At 39.5% G+C, this 24,172-nt stretch overlaps 2 protein-coding genes across 2 annotated transcripts; both read right to left on the bottom strand.

Annotated features, from left to right (window-relative positions):
* Positions 1–13,330: 13,330 nt before the first annotated feature.
* Positions 13,331–18,045, bottom strand: syt19 (synaptotagmin XIX). Its single transcript, XM_076262214.1, has 7 exons — positions 17,914–18,045; positions 17,325–17,507; positions 17,091–17,167; positions 16,006–16,503; positions 15,646–15,765; positions 15,402–15,513; positions 13,331–14,994 (listed from the first exon to the last, which is right to left on the bottom strand). Exons 2-7 carry the CDS (start codon positions 17,491–17,493, stop codon positions 14,687–14,689), a joined length of 1,284 nt encoding a protein of 427 aa, XP_076118329.1. The 5' UTR covers positions 17,494–17,507; positions 17,914–18,045; the 3' UTR covers positions 13,331–14,686.
* A 323-nt stretch (positions 18,046–18,368) lies between these two features.
* Positions 18,369–23,712, bottom strand: LOC143099117 (C-signal). The gene is made up of 6 exons (XM_076262204.1): positions 23,459–23,712; positions 22,970–23,021; positions 22,695–22,882; positions 19,929–20,087; positions 19,657–19,767; positions 18,369–19,057 (listed from the first exon to the last, which is right to left on the bottom strand). Exons 1-6 carry the CDS (start codon positions 23,603–23,605, stop codon positions 18,944–18,946), a joined length of 771 nt encoding a protein of 256 aa, XP_076118319.1. The 5' UTR covers positions 23,606–23,712; the 3' UTR covers positions 18,369–18,943.
* Positions 23,713–24,172: the final 460 nt, after the last annotated feature.

Below are 24,172 nucleotides of genomic sequence, written 5' to 3'. Positions count from 1 at the left end.
TCACCTTTACACCATTCACCTTCTATCACAACGCCTTCCGAGTATGCTCAATCAATGCCTCTGGGTATCCACAATGTCTCCGGGCAACCTTTAACCTGACTCCGCCAGATGGATTTGCTCCGCATATCCATCTGGGAACTTTTCATTGAAGAACTTTTGGGAAGGGGCGGATATACTGGTTAGCTGATTGGATAAACCATCTGTCTATCACCACCTTTGTTGGTTATCGACGGGCCAAATCAACCAATTAGATGAACAAAGTATTCTTCTAATGCCGTTTAACATACAATTAAGTTAGGTAACGTGACAAACGTTAAGATGTTTTAACTTACCATTTATGAACCTAATCAACGACAATTCCCATCAAGTTTTCACGGTAGGCCCTACACTTCTGAAGAAAGTATATTCCTCCATTATGAACTGGAATCAGCCGTGGAGGATGTCTGTGTCGTTCATTCCTCCCAGCTGCATGGCTGAGACTCATAGCTTCACAGTTTACCCAGGAATACTTTCTAATTTGAATAAAACTTCTCTGTGGATGCCGTCCGTTGCGTCACACCTCAACCCGCCTCAAAGCAAACGCTGATTGGACGTTCGTTTGATGAACTGCTCCAAATTTTCTTTAACGGAAAGTATCCAGACTGATCTGCGAGTGAAACCCTGAAGCTCGCGAAATCAGGACGGTCTCACGAAGCTAGGCAACCTTGCCCAATCATGAAATGCTTGCTCTGCCATGGGATAGTATGGACTTACGAACTGAAATAGAATGGAGAACGGTAGCTATATATAGCTTACATAATAGAGTTGTTTTCACATTGACGGTATTCAAATAAAATTTTTCATTATTGTTACATATCATGATGGGAGAGTATTATTAAAAATGTTACAAGTATGCAAATGCATATGTTTACGGGCATTTAGGTTTTACTGTGTTGTTTTGTTGTAAAGACATGCAAGGCATTCTGGGCCATGTAATAGACAAACAGCAGACAAACAGTCGGCAGCGTTAACTTGATTTCCATACGTATTAATATGAATAGGTGTTTCTGTAAACCTAGGGACAATAAACAGCTATCTCTGTTACAAAAACGAGCTGGTAATCGCTCATTGAAGAGGGAACTATGATAAAAAGATTTTTTTCCTCAAAGCATGGATTTGACGACAGTACAAGCAGGAAATACCTTGAAAAGACTCTCCGTTTATTTGATGTTTCCACAGCAACGCAGCCTTCAGAGCAAAGATTCTAGAAGAGCTTCAGGGAGACACGTTTTGAGTTCGTGGCCATTGGCCAAGTACCTAAAATATCGGTTTCCATGTGTATGTGCTGGATGGCGTGCTTCCTTTATGAAAGTAAGTGTTTTATAGAGTTACAGACATAATGAGTCATGTTGTAGTGGTCAACATAAATGTGCCCCTTCTGTTATTAGAATGCTAAGCGGAGATTTAAAATCATTAATTTCTTGTGTGGCTAGAAGCTAGCTAGCTATGTCAGGGAGGAGATATTGCTGTAACGTTAACGTTATGAGATTTATGTTGCTTGATATGCTTGTACTCGTTACTTCGTCACTCGTAACTTTAGGACTCCTATTTTTTTTTACTAAGAGTAATTCAGGAAGCATTTTAGCCCTAAGTAGAGCCTGAGTCTGTGACAGCTTAAGCGAGGACTAATAAGACCGATTCACAAACAATGTTTTGTGGTGCCATTTCACGTCGCGATGTTTTGAAATGCGTCTAGCTGCTAACAATCACGAGGGAACATTTTTGCATTGTAGGCATTATAACTAAGGGATGCAGTAACACCACCAACAACAACCAAAACTAGCCTACTCATTGTTTACATGTACATTAAATGTAACGTTTCATTGTGAATCAAATTAAAAGATTCTCCTCTTTGCAAACGTTGGCATAGGCATATGGTGACAGATTAATTTAATAATGCTGCTGTATGAATCACGGTAAGCACGAATGAAGTGGCCACTTCTTAATGGGACTCACTGTATGGAAGTAGGCTAAGTAAAATAGAGATGTTTAAGTTAGGATATGCCCGCTTGACAACGGCAGAGATAACTGTGGCCTTTGGCCATAGCAACCATCCATTTAGAACGACTGGCCTTCATAGCAACCAAGGATCTTAGCTGTGATTCATGTAGCTACAGTATGCATACAATGTGATGCAAAGTATAGAAAGGTGATGAAATATACAGAGACAGGTCAAGAAATATAGTGCAACGTAGACAGTAGTATACAGTTGATTTACAGAAGGTGGTTTAGAGTAATATGAATTAAATATAAATATGTGCAGTGTATTAGCAGTTATCTCATACAATAAGTAGAATAATGCATGTAGATGTAGCAGTAACAGTATAATAGTAGAAATAATAATATAGATATAGGCAGTGTATTAACAGAATATAATAAAACAGAATAATTATGGATATTCAATTTGACAAATATATAACAGAAATGTGCATAACATACAGCTATGTGCAGTGTGGAAACAGTGTCATTGTAGTGCAGAAACAACATCATAAGAGTAGTAAGAATAAGTCTATGTGCAGGATGAATAGTATGAAGATCAGTAGAATAACTATGTATAAATGTAATTACAGTAGGCCTATGTACATTTGTAAATAAATAGAAAACTATGGGTGAGAGGGATAAATTAATTTTATTTAATCGTAAAAGTAAATTGCATTCAATTAAATTGCAATAAAAAATCTTTCCAGTAGGCCAAGGCCGTAGCCATGATGTCAACATTGGGGGGGACCAAATCTGTGGTCCGGTGTGAATTTCAATAACAGAATTTCAATACATTTCCTGCCATGCAAAAATATTATTAAAATCACAAACAAGTCATTAGTTAAGTCAGTCAATTAGGATATACCAAACTTTTGGCGGACATAGGCATGGATGGATTATGAACCCCTGGGCATAGATGCAAAAAAAAACCTCCCCTGTTAAGATAGGGGGGCCCGGGGGCATACTTCCCCGGAAGACTTTTAAAAAAAAAATGACCCTTTATATTGACTTCTGAGTTTTGTGGAAATAGAAGAAAAGGGCGGAGAAGCAACTTCACACAGTCTTAGGCTTCAGGGCCCCCTGAGCTCTTGGGCCCAGTAGGCCCATTCAATAATCCATCCCTGGATATAGACCTGTGGTATGACTCCATTTGTCTCCAAAATTTATATTTTAAAAGAAAATACAAACTAGAGTATCTTTGATAACCTCTATATTACACTGAATGCTTACTCATAGGTTTGGACCTAGCCCAATCATATTTTGTATTTTGATTTTATTATTCTGGCGGCTAATCACACAATTTTAAGGTTGTTTGAAAGGGATGGGATTCAATATAGGCTACTAAGACAGGTCCCTTTTCTGTCTGACTCACCTCAAGTTACCCTATGCATTATAGGCTGGTTTCTGACAGAAATTATGTTTTCTATTAAAATGTAGAAACACAGCCTTTATTTGGTGAATGGAGGTGGAAATTTCTTTCTTTGGTTAATGTCCGCGATTCACATTAACTGTCTATTAACTATTAACATTGTAAAAGTTTTTTCAACTTTTGTGCCGTCGCCACATTTGAGTGCTACGTTTTGCCTGCATGGATGCGCGATTGAGTGCATCTAAATGTAACATGCAAGATGCAACAGCCATTTCTAAGAGGCTTATAAACCTGCTCATTTCTGACATTAGGCCTACTACTAGCATATGAATGCATTATTTATGTTGTAAGACATGTGAAAGAAATGAATGACACAGGCACGCACAAATTCAAATGAAAGGACACTACGTTTCACTTTCGCTATCATTGCGAGAAAATAGGCTACAATATGGAAAATGCTTCAAAGTTACCTTTGAGTCTGATCAGCTTCAAAAATTAATGGGGTTTCCTTAGACAGTGCTACACCTTTCCAACAAGTTTTGTGAGAATTGTACCGGTATCTTTTGCGATATTGTTGACAGCCTGCACCGCAGTAGGGTGCAGGAAGCTTTTGATAGCGCACGCCTCAAATGATAAACGCAAAACCTCCAGGACAAACCACTCACAGTGTACTCTCTGAAACTATGAATAGGTCACTAATTAGTGTGTTATTTACGTTTGATTGCATTTCAAATGGCGGGACTTGTTGGTTTCCTGTAATAGCCTATAGCGTTTTTTTCTTTATTTTTTTGTATGTCCGAATATTGGGGGGGACATTTTGGTCACATCTGAATATTGGGGGGGACACGTCCCCCCCAAAGTGTATGGTGACTACGGCCCTGCAGTAGGCTTTAATGTCACGCAAAAAGTACAACCAAAGCTGAGCTTGATCAACTACAACGTCTAAAGAACCAGAACTTCAGTGTAGTTTTTTGCTGGGTCCCAGGCCATGTTGGTCTGAGGGGAAATGAGAAAGCGGACAGTGCTGCTAAGCAAGTCCTCAATGAAGAAGTCACAGATGTCAAATCCGTGCTCCAGACCTTAAACCTATACTGAACTCTTACATCACAGATAAGTGGCAATCTGAATGGGATTAATGTACCAACATCAAGCAAGGAATGTGAATTTTGGCACGTTTTCATGATCCACTGGGTCATTATGGGCCACACAAAATACGGTGTTGCTAAAATTACTCCTATTGTGGCTATTAGAGACATGCGTTCATGAGTATTCAGCTACATTTAATGAGTTAAGTAAAATACATTCACACACAAAAAAAAAACATCACTAATGTTGTGGACATTACTTTATTCTGAGATACATCAATAGGCTCAGAAAAACAATCCTAAACAGACATAAGGTCTTTATCCATATAGATTATTTGTCAAATAAACCAGTAAAACAGAATTAGGGGATGGAATATATAACATTCACACTCATAGCTCATATTTTTAAAATAAATCAGTGAAAAAGTATCCTGACAAACAAGCAGCATTTGAATTCCTTAGTCATATTTCATCATTTCAATTCTTCTAGGTTACCTGATAGCCCAGTTTGAGAGGTGCAAGACACGTGACATTATTTATTTTTGCAGCCAATCACTGCTGTTGTTTTATTTTATTGATTTGATCTTAGTCATAGAAGCTAAATTCAAAGGCAGGCCACAGGTAAAATCCAACGAGCCGCATTCACCCCGCAAGTCAATAGTTGAATAGCCCTCTCCTAGAGCTTTTGCGGTATTGCCACTGCTCCAACACTGAAAGGCACTGTTAGAATGCTTGGATCAAGCCAGGTTCAGCATAGCGTATGCCACTGTCTGCTCATGTTGGTGACCGGACCAGGGCAAGCAAACTTTTGCAGTTCCCGCCGGAAATGCAGTCTAGTTTACTTACAAGACGATTTATACAGACAGTATCTTCACGAAGTTTAGCGTTTGCAGCCATCTTGAATTTAGTCACGATAAGTCGAGCGACGAGTAAGAATGAACAGGTATGATAAGGGATCAGATTCCAAAAATAATTCTGTGGAAATGCATGGATTACAGTTTTTTCCAGTAGCAACAACTGGAATCCATGCATTTCCACGGAATTATTTTTGGAATCTGATCCCTTATCATACCTGTTCATTCTTACTCGTCGCTTGACTTATGTGACTAAATTCAAGATGGCTGCAAACGCTAAACTTCGAGAATACTGTCTGTATAAATCGTCTTGTAAGTAAACTACCAGTGCTTTTTCAAAGTTCTCAATGTTTCGTTTTAAATGTCAGGGCCCTCGGAAGTCTACCAATGAAGTGTGGAGATACATTGAGCCTCGTAAATGGTGTAAAACAGTGATTTATTTGCATGGCTATGCCGATGCCGAGGCACCACCATTGACCGCCTTGTTGGTAGCATCGGCTAACTAGCGCCAGATTTCTGAGTGCAGGGGACAAGCCGAGATGGGCTATGAGACATACGTTCACACTCGGTATCATGTTTCAAAACACTTTAGGTCAAAATCACACCGGAATTCTCCTTTAATGAATGTTGGGGTTTCACAATGCTCTCTTTTTTTTGTTTGGCATAGGACTAAAGGATAAGATTATATACAGGTGTATCAACAGGTGTAACAATGCATCTAAATGTTAGATTTAGAAGTCAGATTTTTACTTAAGCTGAAGTACAGAAGTACTTGCTTTTAAAAATACTATAAGTATTCAGAAGTACAAGTATTTTTTATTGTATGTATTCATGTAATGCAGGGGTCTCAAACACCCGGCCCGCGTCCGGCCCGCGACGTATGTCAAAATAATAATGTAATCCGGCCCTTGAGACTTTTTAATTGTGACAAACAACGATACTGATTAAAATAGACGATAGTTCCAAATACGGTGACAAATCTCATTTGTACTCTGCTCCACTATGTGCTAGACATCCAGAGCTTCATTCAAACCCAAAATCGCTGCGCAAAGTTTTCAGGAAATACTTGTATTACAACACAAAGACGTGCATTTGTAATGACGCGGAAGCGATGCAGGCCATAGTGTTACATAAATTGAAGCAGGTGCATAGGCCTACACCAAATGTTGAAAAACGTTTACGTGTGATGAAGTCTTAGGTAGGCTATGTTATTCACCTATTCTAAGTCTGAAGGAGAATATCCTTATGGAGATTATGATCAATCGTCTATGGAGGTGCGTCTGCGTGTATACGACGGTGTCCACTAAGCATACCATGCTTATTTCGACCCTCTGCCCAACATAGCTTGGAGGTTGCAGTGGTAATCGTAATCGCTAGTAATAGGGCTCTAAACTACAAAGTCACCCGCAATATGATGCGAACTTCTGGGTACTCAGATTACCCGCGATAGGAACTGATTTGACCAGAATACTTTATTGTAGGCCTTGTGGTTTAGAAACCATATACATCTTAGGTGTTGGTATACATCTTAGGTGTTTTCCTGTTAATTTGTTATGTGGGTAATATGAAAAAAGGAAAGTAAACCTGCTCAAATATGTTCATCCAGTATTTATTGAAAGGTGCATAATTTGAGGTGCTTGCCATCCAGTGGCAAATTAGATGGGTAAATTTACCCCCTTCATAAACTTTTGTTTTACTCAAAGATTTTTACATTTACAGTAGGACTTTATCTCTGACCACTTTCAAGCCATGGCCTTTTGATATAAAAATCCAATGGTGTTGCTTTCTTAACCCTGACGCCTATTGCCAGGTTATGAGAGGAAAATATTTTTATTTGGTGTGAAACACACACATACCTGTTTTTATGCTTTTCATTTGTTTTATAATTTGTATTCATATTTATTTTATCATTATTTTATTTATAAGCTAAGGTTGCTAGCACAGGTGTCTAAAACTAGATAAAAACACTTGCACTTTCTGTTTGCAGTTTTGTGTGGTATTTGAAAACTTGCATTTTCAGAAATAGCCGGCCCTCCAGTCAGATGACGTTGGCAGAATTGGCCCCCAGCTCATTTGAGTTTGAGACCCCTGATGTAATGTAATGTTTATTTGGTCAATACTGTACTAGGACATAAATCATTTGGTCACTCATAGGACTTACATCAAACAAAAACATTTGACCTATTTTCATAACCTTGCAACTGTTCAAATGCAATGCAATAGTATAATTTAAATCATTATTCATTCTCTGTTTACAAATCTAAAAACATTTTAACTGCCGAATACAAAACCAGATTACATTTTGAGTAGATTTATCGTTTAATGATGTACGCTAAAGATCTAGCTATGTTGTGAATGTCAGGTGATTGTCTATTTTCATTCCAATTTCACAATGATCATGGAGGATAACCTGGTTAACACCAGACCACTTTTCAAGTTTCAATTGCAAACAGGCTTGTGTAGTTATCCCAGGCTACATGGAGGATGTTCTGATGGAAAATCTATTGTCAAATTGGACTATTGGAAAAAAAATTCAAGATGGTCAATCACATTAATGCATTCAAAGACTCAAATGTGGTTTAAAGTAACGGACACTTCATGCTCATATTTCAAATGGAGTCAAAAGTACAGTATGTGTCTTTCAAATGTAGTGGAGTAAAAGTCACAAGTTTCAAAAAATATGAATACTCAAGTAAGATACTCAAAATTCATACTTAAGTACAGTAATCAAGTAAATGTACTTAGTTACGGTCCACCCCTGAACAATTGGAATATGAATGAAGAAAGACCTGCATAATTTATTTGTGGGACACTATCATATAAATAACAGGAATACCAGGTCAATTCACCCATACAATTGTCAGAGGATTGCTATGAGTATAGAAGGAAAAATATCTGGCAGAGGAATTTTAAATTGATGCTCTTGAAACTGACTATTTAGTATCTTTGTTAGGTTTTGGGGTATACCGATGAAATGATAGTCTGGGTCTGGTGGTCTAATAACATTACAGTGACATCAGTGAAATCCAAATCATTTAGTCAGTTAATGTGTGAAAACAGCTGGATTCTACAAGCCGAACGAACACCCATGGGCAAGTTTTCATATAACGTGCGTCACTACATGTTCCATTTACAGTTTTTCTCAGTCGCTTTGGTGCTTTTTTCAGATCAGAATGAAAATTCTCATAACTATTAGTTCAACCTCCACAACATTTAGTCATTTGTGCACATCACAGTAGCAATTTCTCCTTCCTCTGAACAAATTGCAAATACTTTTGGACATGTATCAGTTGCTTTCATACAATTCTCTGCTGTTTTTTAACATTATCATTTGCTTATGTCATGTCAGTCAAAATGAACTATACTTATGAATGCTGAATAGTCGTTCCCAATAAAACTAATAGTCTTCATTTATTTGCTTGAGACATTACCTACAAAATTGTTGAACTAGTTATCAAATTCTGTCACAATGCTGTAGAATTTCAAAGAGCATACAGTAAAAATATACGTATTCAGTGTCTTGTACTCACTTACTCACCTAACTACAGCAATGTGTAACTTTACTGTAGTTTTCAAATGGCTGTACAAGTAGTGTATAGTGCTGTCTTGAGCATGTTCAGGTAGTGTCACAGAGTTCTGATTTTTTTTTTGCATTGGAAAACACTGAGAGAACTGTCATAATGAAAACATGACAAAGCCATTTGACCAGGGGCGTAGATTTGCGTGGGGACCGAAGGACGTGTCCCCACCAATGTCAAATTACGACTGAAATGTCCCCACCAATATTCAGGTTGAAATGGGGGGAAAAGCGCTCACATGCGCTACACAAAGAGTTACAGTTTTTCTCAGTCACTTTGGTGCTTTTTTCAGATCAGAATGAAAATTCTCATAACTATTAGTTCAACCTCCACAACATTTAGTCATTTGTGCACATCATAGCAATTTCTCCTTCCTCTGAACAAATTGCAAATGCTTTTGGACATGTATCAGTTGCTTTCATACAATTCTCTGCTGTTTTTTAACATTATCATTTGCTTATGTCATGTAGGTCAAAATTACAGTTTTTCTCAGTCGCTTTGGTGCTTTTTTCAGATCAGAATTAAAATTCTCATAGCTATTAGTTCAACCTCCACAACATTTAGTCATTTGTGCACATCATAGTAGCAATTTCTCCTTCCTCTGAACAAATTGCAAATGCTTTTGGACATGTATCAGTTGCTTTCATACAATTCTCTGCTGTTTTTTAACATTATCATTTGCTTATGTCATGTCAGTCAAAATGAACTATACTTATGGATACTGAATAGTCGTTCCCAATAAAACTAATAGTCTTCATTTCATTGCTTGAGTCATTACATACAAAATTGGTGAACTAGTTATCAAATTCTGTCACAATGCTGTAGAATTGCAAAGAGCATACAGTACAAATTTACGTATTCAGTGTCTTGTACTCACTTACTCCCCTAACTACAGCAATGTGTAACTTTACTGTAGTTTTCAAATGGCTTTACAAGTGCTGTATAGTGCTGTCTTGAGCATGTTCAGGTAGTGTCACCGAGTTCTGACCTTTTTTTGCATTGGAAAACACTGAGAGAACTGTCATAATAAAAACATGACAAAGCCATTTGACTATCTTGTTCATAAACGATGGTGTCAAGACTTCTCATTTTGATGACACTGACAGTTTCATTGACATGAATACCTGCTTTTGAGGAATGGACTATCCACTTTGAGCAAGTGACGTGCTTTTGCAGGTCATCCACTAGGTTTTGCAGTTTGCACTAATTGTTTTGAGAAATGCACTAACTGCTGTGCAAATGTTAATAGTGATGTGAGAATAGCACCAAAGCGACTGAGAAAAACTGTAACATAAAATATACCCCTTTGAAAGGGGGTCCTTTGACTTGATCTAAAATAGTAACATAGCGCCCCCTGCTGTTCTTTACATGACCAGGAGGTTGTTTGACAGAGGTGAAAGCACTAACCTGTGAGGAAGCGAGTAACACACATCATACCACTGGTCTGCATAAAAGCCATAAAAAAATGCAGCTCAGAAATTTGCCTATGCCACGTATTTATAGCCCTCATGTCACTTGAAGCCTATGCATATAATTGCAAGCCATTGCCTGACACACAAGCACATCCTTTAAATTATGTAGAGCCAATTCTGTGTTGTATGTATGTAGTCATAGCATTGTGTATAAATATTCATCACCAAGACAACATCAAAATGGCAATAAAAAAGAGAAATACTGTCACTGACCAAACCTATCTCATTATTAACTGTCTAGTCAGTGCCACCTAGTGAAAGTTGAGCATAGTGGTGTTTGGAGAATACTCAAAGGCCCTTCCTTAATAACAAACACACCCACACCCATACACACGCACACACACAGACACACATACCCCAGGAGAATATTTGGATAGATGATTATATTGAACCACATACAGCCATTTCATCCAGCTATAGAGGCAGATCTAGTGGTGCTATTAGGATGATGTCAGTCATTTTTTTTTCTAAATCATTAAAACCTTTATACTTTCTCAAATAGATATCAGTATCACATTCCATATTGTTGCAGGCCAGGTTGTTCAAACCCAAGGCTACTCACGTGCTCTTCAATACCAATGAACATTTTATGATTTTATTTGAATCGTCATTGTTTTGCCCCCCCCCTCCACCCCCCTCATCCTACTCCCTTGTCAGAGCTATTAATTCCACCACAGCCTCACAGTTCACTAATACTTTTATGCTCTCTCTTTCACCTGCTGTCTTAGATTCTCTTTCCACCTGCACAGACACTGAGGATCTACTTACTCTTTTTAACATCTTGCCTTGCCACTCTTGATTTTGTAGCTCTTTTAAAACAAAAGCGGTGTAAATCCAATAGGTCAACTACTCCTTGGCTAAATTCCACTACCTGTTCGCTCAGAAAGGCTTGTAGGAAAGCAGAGCGAAAATGGAAAAAAGATAAATTACAGGTCTCCTATGATATATTTAGAGAATCTCTTAAGGCTTATCAAAACACTGTCAAAGCAGCAAAGGCAGCTTTCTATGCTGATCTTATTCACAAAAATGCTCACAGACCAAAAGTGTTGTTTAACACAATTAATTCTATCATAAACCCTCCTACTACAATGTCCTCTCTTCCTGTTACAACAGAAACCTGTGAGATGTTTCTCAATTTCTTTATTGACAAAATTGACAACATAAAGTCTCATATCTCACCCTCAATTTCTGATCCTTTGTATCAGTCTGTAGTTTGCCGCCTCCAACAATTCCAACCAGTCTCTTCCTTACAGCTGTTAGACGTGGTCTCTCATATGAAGCCCTCTTCTTGCCACTGATATTCTTCCATCTCACCTTTTCAAAGAAGCTTTTGCGGCTATTTGCCCTTTTATCTTGAGCATTATTAATAGCTCCCTGGCTAATGGAGTGGTACCCTCTAGCTTTAAACACGCTATTGTGCAACCTCTCCTGAAAAAAACATCCCTTGATCCCATTGATTTGAAAAATTATAGGCCCATTTCTAAACTGCCCTTTCTCTCTAAGATCTTAGAAAAAGTTGTTCCGTCACAGCTCTTCCTATTTAAACACCTCTAATATCCTTCACAAGTTTCAATCTGGTTTTAGACCACTTCATAGTACAGAGTCTGCCTTACTTAAGGTCCATAATGATCTACTGCTCTCTGTTGACTCTGGCTCGTGTGCCCTATTGGTCCTGTTAGATCTTAGTGCTGCTTTTGACACTATTGACCACAAGATCCTTTTAAAACGCCTGGATGTTGAAGTTGGTCTGCAAGGCACTGTATTAAATTGGTTCAGATCTTACTTAACTGATAGATCTTTTTCAGTGCATTTAGGCAATGCTTCATCATCATCTGCTCCCATTAAGTGTGGTGTCCCCCAGGGTTCTATTTTAGGGCCTCTATTATTTTCTTTATACATGCTTCCCCTGGGCTCCATTTTCAATCAATATAATATTCGTTACCACTGCTACGCAGATGATACCCAATTTTATATACCAGTGGCCCCTGAAAATTCCTGCTCATTGACCAACCTTTTTTTTTGTCTTAATGACATTAAGAATTGGATGGCTAACAACTTTTTACAGCTTAATGACAGCAAAACAGAAGTAATCATTTTTGGATCACCAAATTCAGTCAACAATGTAATCAAGGCTCTTGGCCCACTGTCTGTTAACCATCACAGTGTGGTCAAGAACCTAGGTGTTTTCCTTGACTCTTCTCTGACTTTTAATAAGCAAGTCAACAGCGTTGTCAAGGGAAGTTTTTACCAACTTAGAACTATAGCAAAGCTGAAGTCTTCTCTCTCCTACAGTGATTTAGAAATCCTTATACATGCCTTTATTTCCTCTAGGCTTGATTATTGCAACTCACTTTATGTAGGTGTAACTAAATCTACTTTAAATAGACTCCAGCTGGTCCAAAATGCTGCAGCCAGATTACTGACTGGATCTAAGAGACGTGACCACATTTCACCTGTGTTGGCTAAACTGCACTGGCTTCCTGTGGAACACAGAATTAATTTTAAAATTCTTCTGTTTGTTTTCAAAGCTTTACATGGTTTAGCACCTCAGTATTTATGTGATCTTTTAATTCCTTACTGTCCTCCTAGACCTCTTCGATCATCTTCCCAGTGTCTTCTTTGTGTTCCTTCTGCCTCTCTTAAATCAAAAGGTGACAGAGCTTTCTCTGTCTATGCTCCCCAGCTTTGGAATAGCCTTCCTGATGTTGTGAAATCCTGCCCCACTATTAGTAGTTTTAAATCCAACCTAAAGACCTACCTCTTCTCCCTAGCTTTTAACACTCCCTGACTCCCTCACCTCTCCCTTATTTTATATGTTTATATGTATGTATGTATGTATGTATGTATGTATGTATTATTACTATTATTATTATTATTATTATTATTTTATGTAAAGCACTTTGGTGCAATGCTATTGCTTTGAAATGTGCTATATAAATAAAATTGACTTGACTTGACTTCAATACAGGCTGTTTAATAGCTTGGTGATACATAACCAAATTCAAACAGTCGTAAAGATAAAGATGAACACAGACGAAAAGAATGACATAAATGGTGCAAACAGTTTCCAGTAAACACTAACTTAGTGCATGCACAAGTGTGTGCTGAAGTCAGGAGGACTCCATACAAATGTGGCAAAAGAAGTTAGCCATGTCTCATATAAATGCAATGTCCTTAGATTAGTCCTTGAGCCAGAGGGGTCGGTCGGTACCATCTGAGGGGAATAAGTCTCATAGTGATTTTTGTCAAGGTATTCCACCCTAGAGTTAGAAAATAAGTTAAAGCATTGCATCGGTAGTAGCTTTCTGTGTGTTATCACCCTGTTTATATCTATTATACGCTTATGAGGGGATATATTATAGGTAAATAGGCTAGACATCTTAACTAATAGATATCCCCACAAACCTTCCGCAGCTGATTATTTACATGATGTCAATATTTTTTTGTATAGGAAGTTTTCTGAAATATTATGTATGCATATGTAAATGAGCCATTATCTAATGAAATATGCAATAATTGGCATACATGTAAAGTATAGATATCCTAACATTGGATAAAGTCAGGTACATAGCTATGGCAAAGGTATGTGTTCATACATTTGCTGAAAACCCATGTTATATCTTTTATTTACTTTCCATACTATAGGTCACAAATCATATATGAACAATCTCCTCTATAAAACCCTCCAGCATGTAGGAGTATATCTGGAAACGTACAGTTTAAATTAAAATTAAAATGGCAATTTCTGGTTCAAAGTTGTGAATATGGCAATAATAGATTTTCTTTAATGGCTATTGGCAGTATCTATTTAAAATAACCAAATTCAAAACACCCACTGTAATAACATTTCACTGTCCAAAATGAAAAACAAAAAGAAGAATTTTGAACTTGACTTTATCCAGTGTTTCTGTACTTAAAATGTATGCAAATTCCTGTATATTTAATTAGATAATGAGTCATTTACATACTTATACATAACATTTCAGAAAAGTTGCAACACAAATAAATATTGACTTAATGTACACTCAGCTGTGGAAGTTTTGTGGGAATATCTATTACTTAAATTTTTTAGCCGATTCACCTGTAAGATTTTTCTCCATAGACGTATAATGGATATAAACCGGCTGATAAAACACAAAATGCTACCAAAAATGCAATGCTATCACATTTCCTAATTCTAGGGTGATATATCTTGTCAAAAATCACTATGAGACTTATTCCCCTTGAATGGTACCGATTTACCAAAGTTAGGGGATCTGGCTCAAGGAGTAATACAGGATAAGACAGAAACACAAATAGTTCACTAGTTTCATACATACAGTAGATGCCACTTTGCAATTGGTTGGCGAAGCGAACGCATCATCAGCTTCCAGTGTTCATCCTCTGACTGTCTCCCCTTCCCTATTGTTAGTTGGCCAATCAGATGCTTCGATGATTTCTTCCCAGGGTTCAGTTCATATACACTGACCACGATGGTGCAGTCCCGAACCGGAGGGTCAGGCAGCACGAAAATCATGACCTCGTTAAAAACGGTCACGTCCCACCGGGTCTTGGGCGCAGTTTTCTGGTGGCGGAGCTTGCACTGGTTGCACTGGACACTGGTCCGGACATAGAGTGCTGATATCAAAGTGCAGGGAAAGGCATCACATCATTAGGCAAAGAAACTTTTAAAAGTGTGCCAATACAACCCTAACCACACATACAGTAAGCTGATTATTGTGCTTTCCTTATGTAAACAACATGTTCTCACAGACTGATAAAAGGTTGGTAGAAATAATGTTTTACAATCAAGACATATAACTTCCTTGAATTTCCCCTTGGGGATCAATAAAGTATCTATCTATCTATCTCCATCTATAAAACCTGCAAGTGACAGTAAAGCTATTTACTAGCCACACACTGTCCAGTACAATTCAGAATGAGAAGTTCTATCCTGCATATCTTGACAGACTTGGTTCACTTGGTTGTTACTGCCTTCCTGATTCTGACAATGTGGTTAACCAGTACAGTGGTCAAACACTTACCTCTGTCTGTTCTGCTGGACTTTGAAATTATCCTGATCTTCAGGATACCCACTTCCACCCTCTGTGATGTAGGCATGTACTTCAGAGAGAGTAGCACTTCACCAACCAAGTCCTAAATACATAAAATAACACAAAACATGACATTTAACAAGAAAAGCTGCATTCAAAAGCTAAAATGCAAAATACTTATTCTAAAGTGTACTTTTAGAAGCTACCCAAAGGATCACTCACATACATAACTTACCTTTGTGGGTCGTTGTAGATCCTGCCACATCTCCAGAGGATATGAAATATTCAAATTACTCAACGGTCTGCGAACCTCCCCCAGAATCCCATGCCTGGAATACTTATCAAAGTCTCGAACCTGGGCAGAAACGAAATAAAATAAAAAAATAAAAATTGGTAAAACTGCAGCCTACATTGTGGATTAACACTATAAATAACTTCCAATTTCCATAAATATAGGGAAACATTTAACTCATAGCAACTTTCTAAGGCAGAAGCAGGAAGGTATGCAGACAGTTCATGCACAGTGGCAATTAGATCATTGAAATGGACATTTTGTGTGTATGAGGCCATTCCATTCACAGCTGTGAGGATGTACCTCCAGTTTGACAGTGACACGGTGCACCTCCTCCTCAGCCAGGGAGCAGGAGAACTGGTCCCCGAAGGCCGGGCTGCTGCTGTTCTTCACCAGCCGCGACTGCCACTCGTGAAGGACGCACTGCTGTGGCCGGACGCTTACGGAGCTCTTCTCCTTCCTCGCCGTAGTCCTCCTCTCCTCCACCTCCTCTTCCTCCTCCTCGGTGTCTCCTTCTTCGTTCGCCTCGTTGGCCCACAGCAGACGCACGCGCACAAAGGGGTCCACGCTGTGGCTGAACTCACGCAGGGGCAGCTGCCGGGCCTCCAGGACGGTCACCACCAGGCGGCCCTGCAGCTGGTCGTAGTAGAGGGAGAAGCGCAGCGAGCCGCGCATCTGCGGCTCGTCCTCGCTCTCCTGGTCCTCCAGGCTCTCCAGGCTGCCGCTCAGCATCGAGGCCGGCAGGGAGTCCTGGGACAGGCAGCGGCTCAGCCTGTGCACCTGGTCATGGGCGAACTCCTCCTGTACTGGGGGACAGGGAGCTTGTGAAGACTCACACGAAATGTAGTGTGTGTGTGTGTGTTTGTGTGTGTGAGTGTGTGTGTGTGTGTGCGTGTGTGTTTGTGTGTGTGAGAAAGAGAGAGAGAGAAAGAGAAAGACAGAGAAAGTGTGTTGACAATGACATGATTGTGTTATATTCTGTATAGCTATATGAAATACAATATACAGTACATAAATATGTATGTTATTTTGTTATGTGTAGAAATAGTAATGTGAAGAAATGCGAATACAAAGAAAAGCAGACAGTTCAAAACCTCTGCCAATTCAAGACAACCTTTGAATAAATGAAATCCTTCTTGATCTAACTATTATGATTGTATTCAAAGTCTAATTCTGAGTCAAATTCTGAGTGACAGCACTGAAAGTCCTCTCAATATGATGACCGACCACACTTAATACGACCATGACGTTCTGACCGGAGTTGAAGTTAAAGTGGAGGAGAGGTTAAAGGGAAGTACAGATAAAGAACAGCAGTGGAACATGACGCTCAGTGGTATGAGGAGGTGAAAACAGCAAAAACTCTTTCCAGAGTAATCCTAATGCGTCACCTTAAATCTTGGCCTCTGACTGTCAAGATAGGAGCTTCTACTCTGGTCCAATTCATCTGCTCCCACCAAGCTGCTAACTGAAAAACAAAGACAAGATAAACAAACAAACAAACAAAAGTTTAACCAAATGTTAACTAAACATTAATGCAGGTTTAAAAGTCTGACCAGAACTGCTTCCACTTCAAAATAAAAATACTACCTATGAATCCACTTCATGTAATGTGACTCACTCACCTGAATCCTTTGAATAATGAGCCTTGGAACAGCATTTGTGAACTTGCCAGATAAGAATGCCCATTGCTATCAAGAAGAGCAGAATCGAGATACCCAAAATGGTGTACTTAATCTCATCTGGAAAGGGCATTCGAATGTCCAACTGCTGGGTGCCCGGGAGAAGAATCATTTTTTTTTAAAAACCTAAACAAAATGTGACACCATTACTGCTTTAAGTCAGTTTACTTATGCCGACTGATAACTTCTATTCAAATGCTATGACAATATTAACCGTTGGCATACACTGCAAAAGAGGCATACTGTGAGGAGAGAGAGTCTGAGTACAGTCCTTACAAGAACATAAACATATGACATTGGTGTTCCCATTACACTACATTTGCACATAAAGTGCAGAATTGATTTCTATGGACACTCTTCCATGCCATTTGAAAAGCCAGTGACTTTTCAGTTGAAAATATTACTCTTAAAACACAATACATCAGTTTCTGCTTTAGTTGTTAGCCCTGCTCATATATGATCTAAAGTAATATGCTGCAGTTCAACCCCCTCCCCCCTAAAATTCAGAATATCCATAAATGAAGTCTACTACCTTTTAAGACATTCTCCTCCGTCCGCTAATGCTTCTCCATCCTGGTACAAACATTCTGCACTCAGAACACCATCTCACAGCAGTCTCGGGGAAGGCACCACCTGACTCTCAGATTGCCCCTGGAAGAACCAGTCGGAGAACTTTCTAATTGGATTCCACCCCCTCTCACTGGCCGTCTTTCATGGTGTATGAACACACACACACACGTGCGCAGTACAGAGGCGGGCCACAAGTCTATAGACAGCCTCGACTGGAATCCAGTGACACTATTTGCAAAAGTGTTCCTGCGTGAAAGTTATCACTGGGCTATATCCAAATACCCAACTGTCTAGTGATTAGATAACTGAACAGCAAAACAACCTTAAAATCTTTTACACAGGTTATAGTGCTCTGTATGGAGAGGTACACACTACAAGAATCCAAAGTAGACAGGAAGGAGATGAGGATACTGAGGATTTAATCTTTATTATTTTTTATTGTTTCCTTCTTCCTCATTCTTCAAGACAAACATTCATTCAGCGCACAGGTCATTCAACACTAGTCACCTGGTGTGTCAGTGCACTGAGCAGAAACAAATACATGAAATGTTTCTATTCCCATACCGAGCAACAAACACTTTATTGTTCAACAACACATAGTTCCATATCTGGAATAATACAATCCAACATATATATTACACAGTTGTTCAAACTATAAAGACTTCATCCTCATACAAAGGTAAATATCCTTTAGCATTATTACATAACATTTTGTTTGGTTTTGAGATGCTGAACCTTCAAAATATGAAAACATAAATATGTTTTAATGGAGGATTATGCAACACAAGCGCATCTTTACTGCACCAAACATGATTTCTAGGAATCCCACTGGATTCATACTTATCTACAATTTCCTTAATTCCCAAGAACTCTATACATGTAAATCTGATCCAGATCAAAACATGACACACTTAACAAACTCCTGCAACTAAGAGTACAAAAGCAACGCATAGCATAAATATCCTACAATATGTAAACCTATTTTCTCTAGATCACCATGGTAATGGCTCCCCTGTGTAGTGTAGAAATGACCCATGATCCTTCGCAGTCAACTCTCCAATCACGGACAGCACTGATGAGATACTCTCCTCTGTACTCAGTGGGGCCTACAAACAAACATACAAACACAAAGGCAACATTTACCAGACATCCTACTATCTGCTGACATTCTGACTAGTTAACACAAAGCTACATTAGACTAATCAGCTCATATATTTCCGGAGGAGCATCAGCTGGGTTGTAACAGCATGTTCTGTTATGTTCTGCTCCTTTCGTGTTCACTCAGACACTGAATAACTTGTTTATGCCCAACAGGGCAACTCTTTATTCAACTTTGACACATAAACCCTTCAGCATTTTAATGTGCTCATTCACTAGGTGCATCAGCCAACCGGCGCTTTTAAATCACGCAATATTTACGGGGAGAAGACACATCTTTATGCCACATCACTTGTCTAAAAAAGAGGTGACAGATTAAAACAATAACCACTACAACACAGCTGACGCTCCACCAGAAATATACCGGTACTGTATGTGCTGGCTGAGAGCCCTCCGTGGCATACAGTCAATTGAAGCACTCCATATGAAAGAAATACTGTATTACTTAACTATATATATTACACAAACTGATCAATCAACATAAGTGACGGCTTTCTAAGTTTATTGATCACATATTGATATCCGTGGCCATTTAAGGACTGTTCACCTCTTGCCCACCCATGTCTGTGCGGACCCAGCCAGGATGCAACGCCATGCACAGAATCCCATCATCCTCCAGGTCCACTGCCATACACCGGGTCACCATGTTCAGTGCACTCTAATGCAAGAGAGCATGTGTTAGATTAGGTATCACATATGCTAATGCACATACATGAAGGCAGTAATCCATAGTAGTGGAACACTTACTGGTACTCATTCTCTCTCTCACTCACACACACAAACACACACATATACACACACACACACACTGAGGTGTACCTTTGATGTCCTGTAGGGGTACCACTTGAAGGTGTTGCCACGGTCGCCCCAGTTGAGTTCCACGGAGCCCAGTAGTGAGGTGATGTTGATGACCGCAGCCCTGTGAATGCCCATGCCTGTGCCCTTGGCAGCAGCTCGCCTCAGTAGAGGAAGGAAAGCCTGGGACACAGATCAAACCACGGCACAAAGTATGACTGTGCAGGCAGGGCTACACCACACACCTACTACATGAAACAGCCACTTTGCAGAGCACTGTCCAGTTTCAGTCTGAATATGTCTAAAAGAATATCAAGTTGATCTCAATTTACTTATCTGCAAACTCCCACATAGAAAACAGAAGGGTTCAACTTAGCATGGACATTATACAATACAACCCCATTTTGAAAAAAGCTGGGATGTGTAAAATGTAAATAAAAACAGAATGTGGTAATCTGCACATCTGGAAAGGCTAAATTAATGCTGAATACAGATTTTGAGTAACATGCTGCACCAGACGCCTTTGTCAGACCTTGAATATTTCAGGAAAAGCATGTCAAACTGCATATGTAACAACACCGTCCAGACCAGACACACTGGGTGCATCATGGAATTAAGAACATACTGTACTTAGGAAGACACCAGACTACTGAGCAGCTAAAACCCTATTTGGGGCAGGAATGGGACAAAATTTCAGTTCACAAACATTTACAGACTGTTGTAGAAGAAGGGTGAAGCAACACAATGGTCAACATGCTCCTATCTAGGGCTGAACGATTTATTGCATTTGCGATAATATCGCGATATGATGAAACACGATTTTCAAACCGCAAAGGCTGCGATTTGTAATATGTGACGTCACCAAAACGCATTTATACTTGCGCTTGCCGACGCACCACCGACTCTTCTCACCGACCACTGAAGAAGCAAAAAACGTAAACAAGAGGACCAGCTAACAGTGTCAAGAAAGGTCTGATCAGTAGAGCTACTTTGGTTAAAAATAAACCTCTTCATTACCTTTTGCTCAAACCTACCATGTCCCTGGTTCTAGTTCATAATTCCCCTGTGCTGCTACTCTGGCTGGTAACTTCGTTCACTTGTCCAGCTGATTATTAAAACTCCACGACTGTTTAGACTGCAGTGGGGACTTTGTTTACTGGAGTACAGTGACAGTGGGGGCATTTGCATATCCAAGGGGGTTGGCGGCACAAACATTTCATCTCACAGGTAATGAATTGATGCATAATGTTATCCGCAAGTAGTTGACACAGCTAACCACCAAAAACCCAGCTGTTCTAACATTAGCTTACCAGCTAAGCTCTAGGCTACATACATGCTGCTAACTGCTGATAACTTTGCCTGTTTAAAGAGTTTTGTCTCCGCAATTGGCTTTGTTGTGATATGAACAAACTAGTTAATTTGCATGCATGCGTATTGCGCTGCGGTGTTGATGATGCTAACCTTTAGTTAACACCGAGCCGAACGGTCATTCGGCCGCATTTATTTGCGCTACAACAATCTAGTCTAGTTTGTTCCGATTCACGTGCAAGTAGCCTACAGAGGAGAGGAGCGGGTCTGTGTGTGTGTGCGTGCACGCGCGCGCGCGCGTGTATGGAGAGCACAGGACAAGGAGAAGCCGTGTCAGTGCCACTACATGTAGACCTATTTGTTAACTAACGGAAGAAGGTCATATCTACATGAAATAGAAACGAATCAGAATCATTAAATGTTTACAAGGCTGGAAGTTCAACAAATATAGGTCTACTAATGTGATTAAAGTAGTTAAATAAAAAATATTTCATTCATCAATCTTATTCAATGACCTAATGCCATCATAACATAGGTCTGGGCTCCAGGAAACAGTTTATGTTTAACTTATCTAATTTTGTGTTGGTCATACTATAGAATAATATATTGCTTGTCTTTGTTGAATAAGACAGAAGATAAAGAGCTTAAAAATAATCGCATATCGCATCGCAATCGCAATATTGGTGAGAAAAATCGCAATTAGATTTCTTTCCAAAATCGTTCACCCCTACTCCTATCCCAACTTTTTTCAGACGTGTCATTGGCATCAAATTAAAAATGAACATATATTTTCCAAATAACTATAACATTTATCTGTTTCAACAATTGATATGTTGTCTATAGGGTTTACATGATTTGCAAATCATGGCATTCTGTTTTACTGTATGTACATTTTACACAGTGCCCACATTCTTACGGAAACGGGGTTGTACATAGCAAGGTTCTAATAATCAAAACTTAGGAGATCTCATGGGCGGCTTCATATTTGGGATAAGTTAAATCAGAGACTTTCTAATGAGGAGACACAGCACTCAAAAAATCCTCCATAGAAATGCATGGGTCTAGTTTGTAACGCCAATATGGCCGTTGTCTACACATATCCCACCCTTCCTCGGCACAACGTCGACATGTGAATACATTGAGCCAATCATGTGGTGTGATGTGAATACATTCAGCCAATCATATGGTGTGTTGTGAAGACATCGTGCCAATCATGTGTTGTGAACTCGCCACTGGAGCAAGATTGGTGTCGTGAAGCCTTGTGCACGCGCATTTCTGCCAAAAAGGATGCCCAAAGAGTGCCCAAAAAGCGTTGCAATATGGCCGCCGAGTGGAGGGACTTGCCTAAAAGGACTTTGGTTAAATGACACTCAATCCCACTAAAAGGTCAGCATTTTCAATTACGTTAGAGTATAACTATAACAAGTCAGAGTTAGAGTATAAAACAAGATCATCCTACTATTAAGGACCAGAGACACAAACCTTGGTGATCATCAATGGGGCCACCGAGTTGGTGTGGAAGTTATCCAACATTTTCTCAGCAGTAACCGTCTCAAAGTTGGCCACTACATTGATGCCAGCATTGTTGATCAAACAATTCAGTCCATCTTCTTGCACCAACTGGTCAACCTCTTGCGCTGCTCTCTCTATACTCTCCTGGTTTACTACATCTATTACAAGAGTGTTATGTCATTGGTCATGGTAAATAAGACAAAACACTGTAATGTAAGTAGCCTACTGACAAATACACAACTTACCAAGGGGGATAATGTGAATACTGGGATATTTTCCAGCCAAACTTTGCAATTCCTGTAAATGTAAGGTTTAAAGAGTATAGATTAACAACACTGTCTGCAACAAGCCTACAATGTGCAATTTGACATACAGTAAGCCTAGCCTAGTAGACTGAATGTCATGTGCGTGCTGATCACTGAAAATGTAATTTCATTGCTGATAACAACATACACAAATGCAAGTAGGTGCCTGTCTCACATACATCTACAGTACTTAGTCTATTCAGTAGGCTATAACAAGTTTAGACCCAGCTGCATGCCCCTGAGGGGCTTCTGCTACAGTGGTCTAGTTGTAGGCTACACCTGTCACGGAGAGGACGGGCGCTGATGGACCTTACGTACGAAGAAGACCGATGAAATGGGAAGAAATGTTTTTTAGGCTGGTTCAAGGAGCGCGCCTTCAAATAATTATTAACTCAGCCTTTAATCGAAAATGAAAATGACATGACATACCTGGGCTCCGGCTGGATTACGGGCGGTTGCTATAATTTTTCCAGGAGAGAAGTTTCCAGAAACCAGAGTCTCTACCATCTGCAAACCGAGGCCGCGGCTTGCTCCCGTTATCATTATCGTTCGACAGTTTTTAAACGCACCGCTCATGATGTGGCCTTTGTCCGTCTTTCTAACACTTCTGAGTGAATTACTGTAACGACTGAAGTGGGTCACTACCTGTCACATGATACAGGATCGAGCAACCCGTGCCTGCGCAATGCGCATTTGCAGACTACAAGGAAGCAGAAGGGCTCTGAAGGAAGTAATAAGAACCACTAATCGTCGGCTCTGTTTACTTCACGTACAATAAATATATTACAACCAGAGACGGGCTCTGTTACAACGTTTGCTCTTCCTCGAGCTACTCAGGGTAGCCTGGGTGTTCCCATGCTGCCTTGCGCGCGATTTGAGAAGTGCTCAGGGCCCTGGAATATCTAAAAGCACTGTTAGCGGCAGGGATGTAGTGGAGGCTAAACACAAGTAAACGCAGTTTATCACTCTGATAATTTCAGAAATAGTTTATCCACCTCTCATGAGTTTATTCACCAATTGCAACTTTTAACATTCAAAAATCACACTGTATTATCCACATTCACAATATGTACACTCATCAACAAGAACCATTTAACACCTTTGGTATGATTACATTGGACAGTAACCTGCACCATCATCAAA

This window comes from Alosa pseudoharengus, unplaced genomic scaffold, assembly GCF_046254945.1.
Source record: "Alosa pseudoharengus isolate Yale_2024_CS ecotype anadromous, Long Island Sound unplaced genomic scaffold, YU_APseudo_1.1 YU_APseudo_1.1_scf_10, whole genome shotgun sequence".
Taxonomy (NCBI): Eukaryota; Metazoa; Chordata; class Actinopteri; order Clupeiformes; family Clupeidae; genus Alosa; species Alosa pseudoharengus.
This window is presented reverse-complemented; position numbering and strand designations above follow the sequence as displayed.

Coding starts and splice junctions, on each gene's coding strand:
- LOC143099117 (XM_076262204.1), bottom strand. CDS start 23,605: ATGAGCGGTGCGTTTAAAAACTGTCGAACGATAATGATAACGGGAGCA. Junction 23,022..23,458: donor GTAATCCAGCCGGAGCCCAG/GTATGTCATGTC, acceptor TTACATTTACAG/GAATTGCAAAGTTTGGCTGG. Junction 22,883..22,969: donor TATTCACATTATCCCCCTTG/GTAAGTTGTGTA, acceptor CTCTTGTAATAG/ATGTAGTAAACCAGGAGAGT.
- syt19 (XM_076262214.1), bottom strand. CDS start 17,493: ATGATTCTTCTCCCGGGCACCCAGCAGTTGGACATTCGAATGCCCTTT. Junction 16,504..17,090: donor GTCAGAGGCCAAGATTTAAG/GTGACGCATTAG, acceptor CCCCCAGTACAG/GAGGAGTTCGCCCATGACCA. Junction 15,766..16,005: donor GTGTCACTGTCAAACTGGAG/GTACATCCTCAC, acceptor GTTTCTGCCCAG/GTTCGAGACTTTGATAAGTA.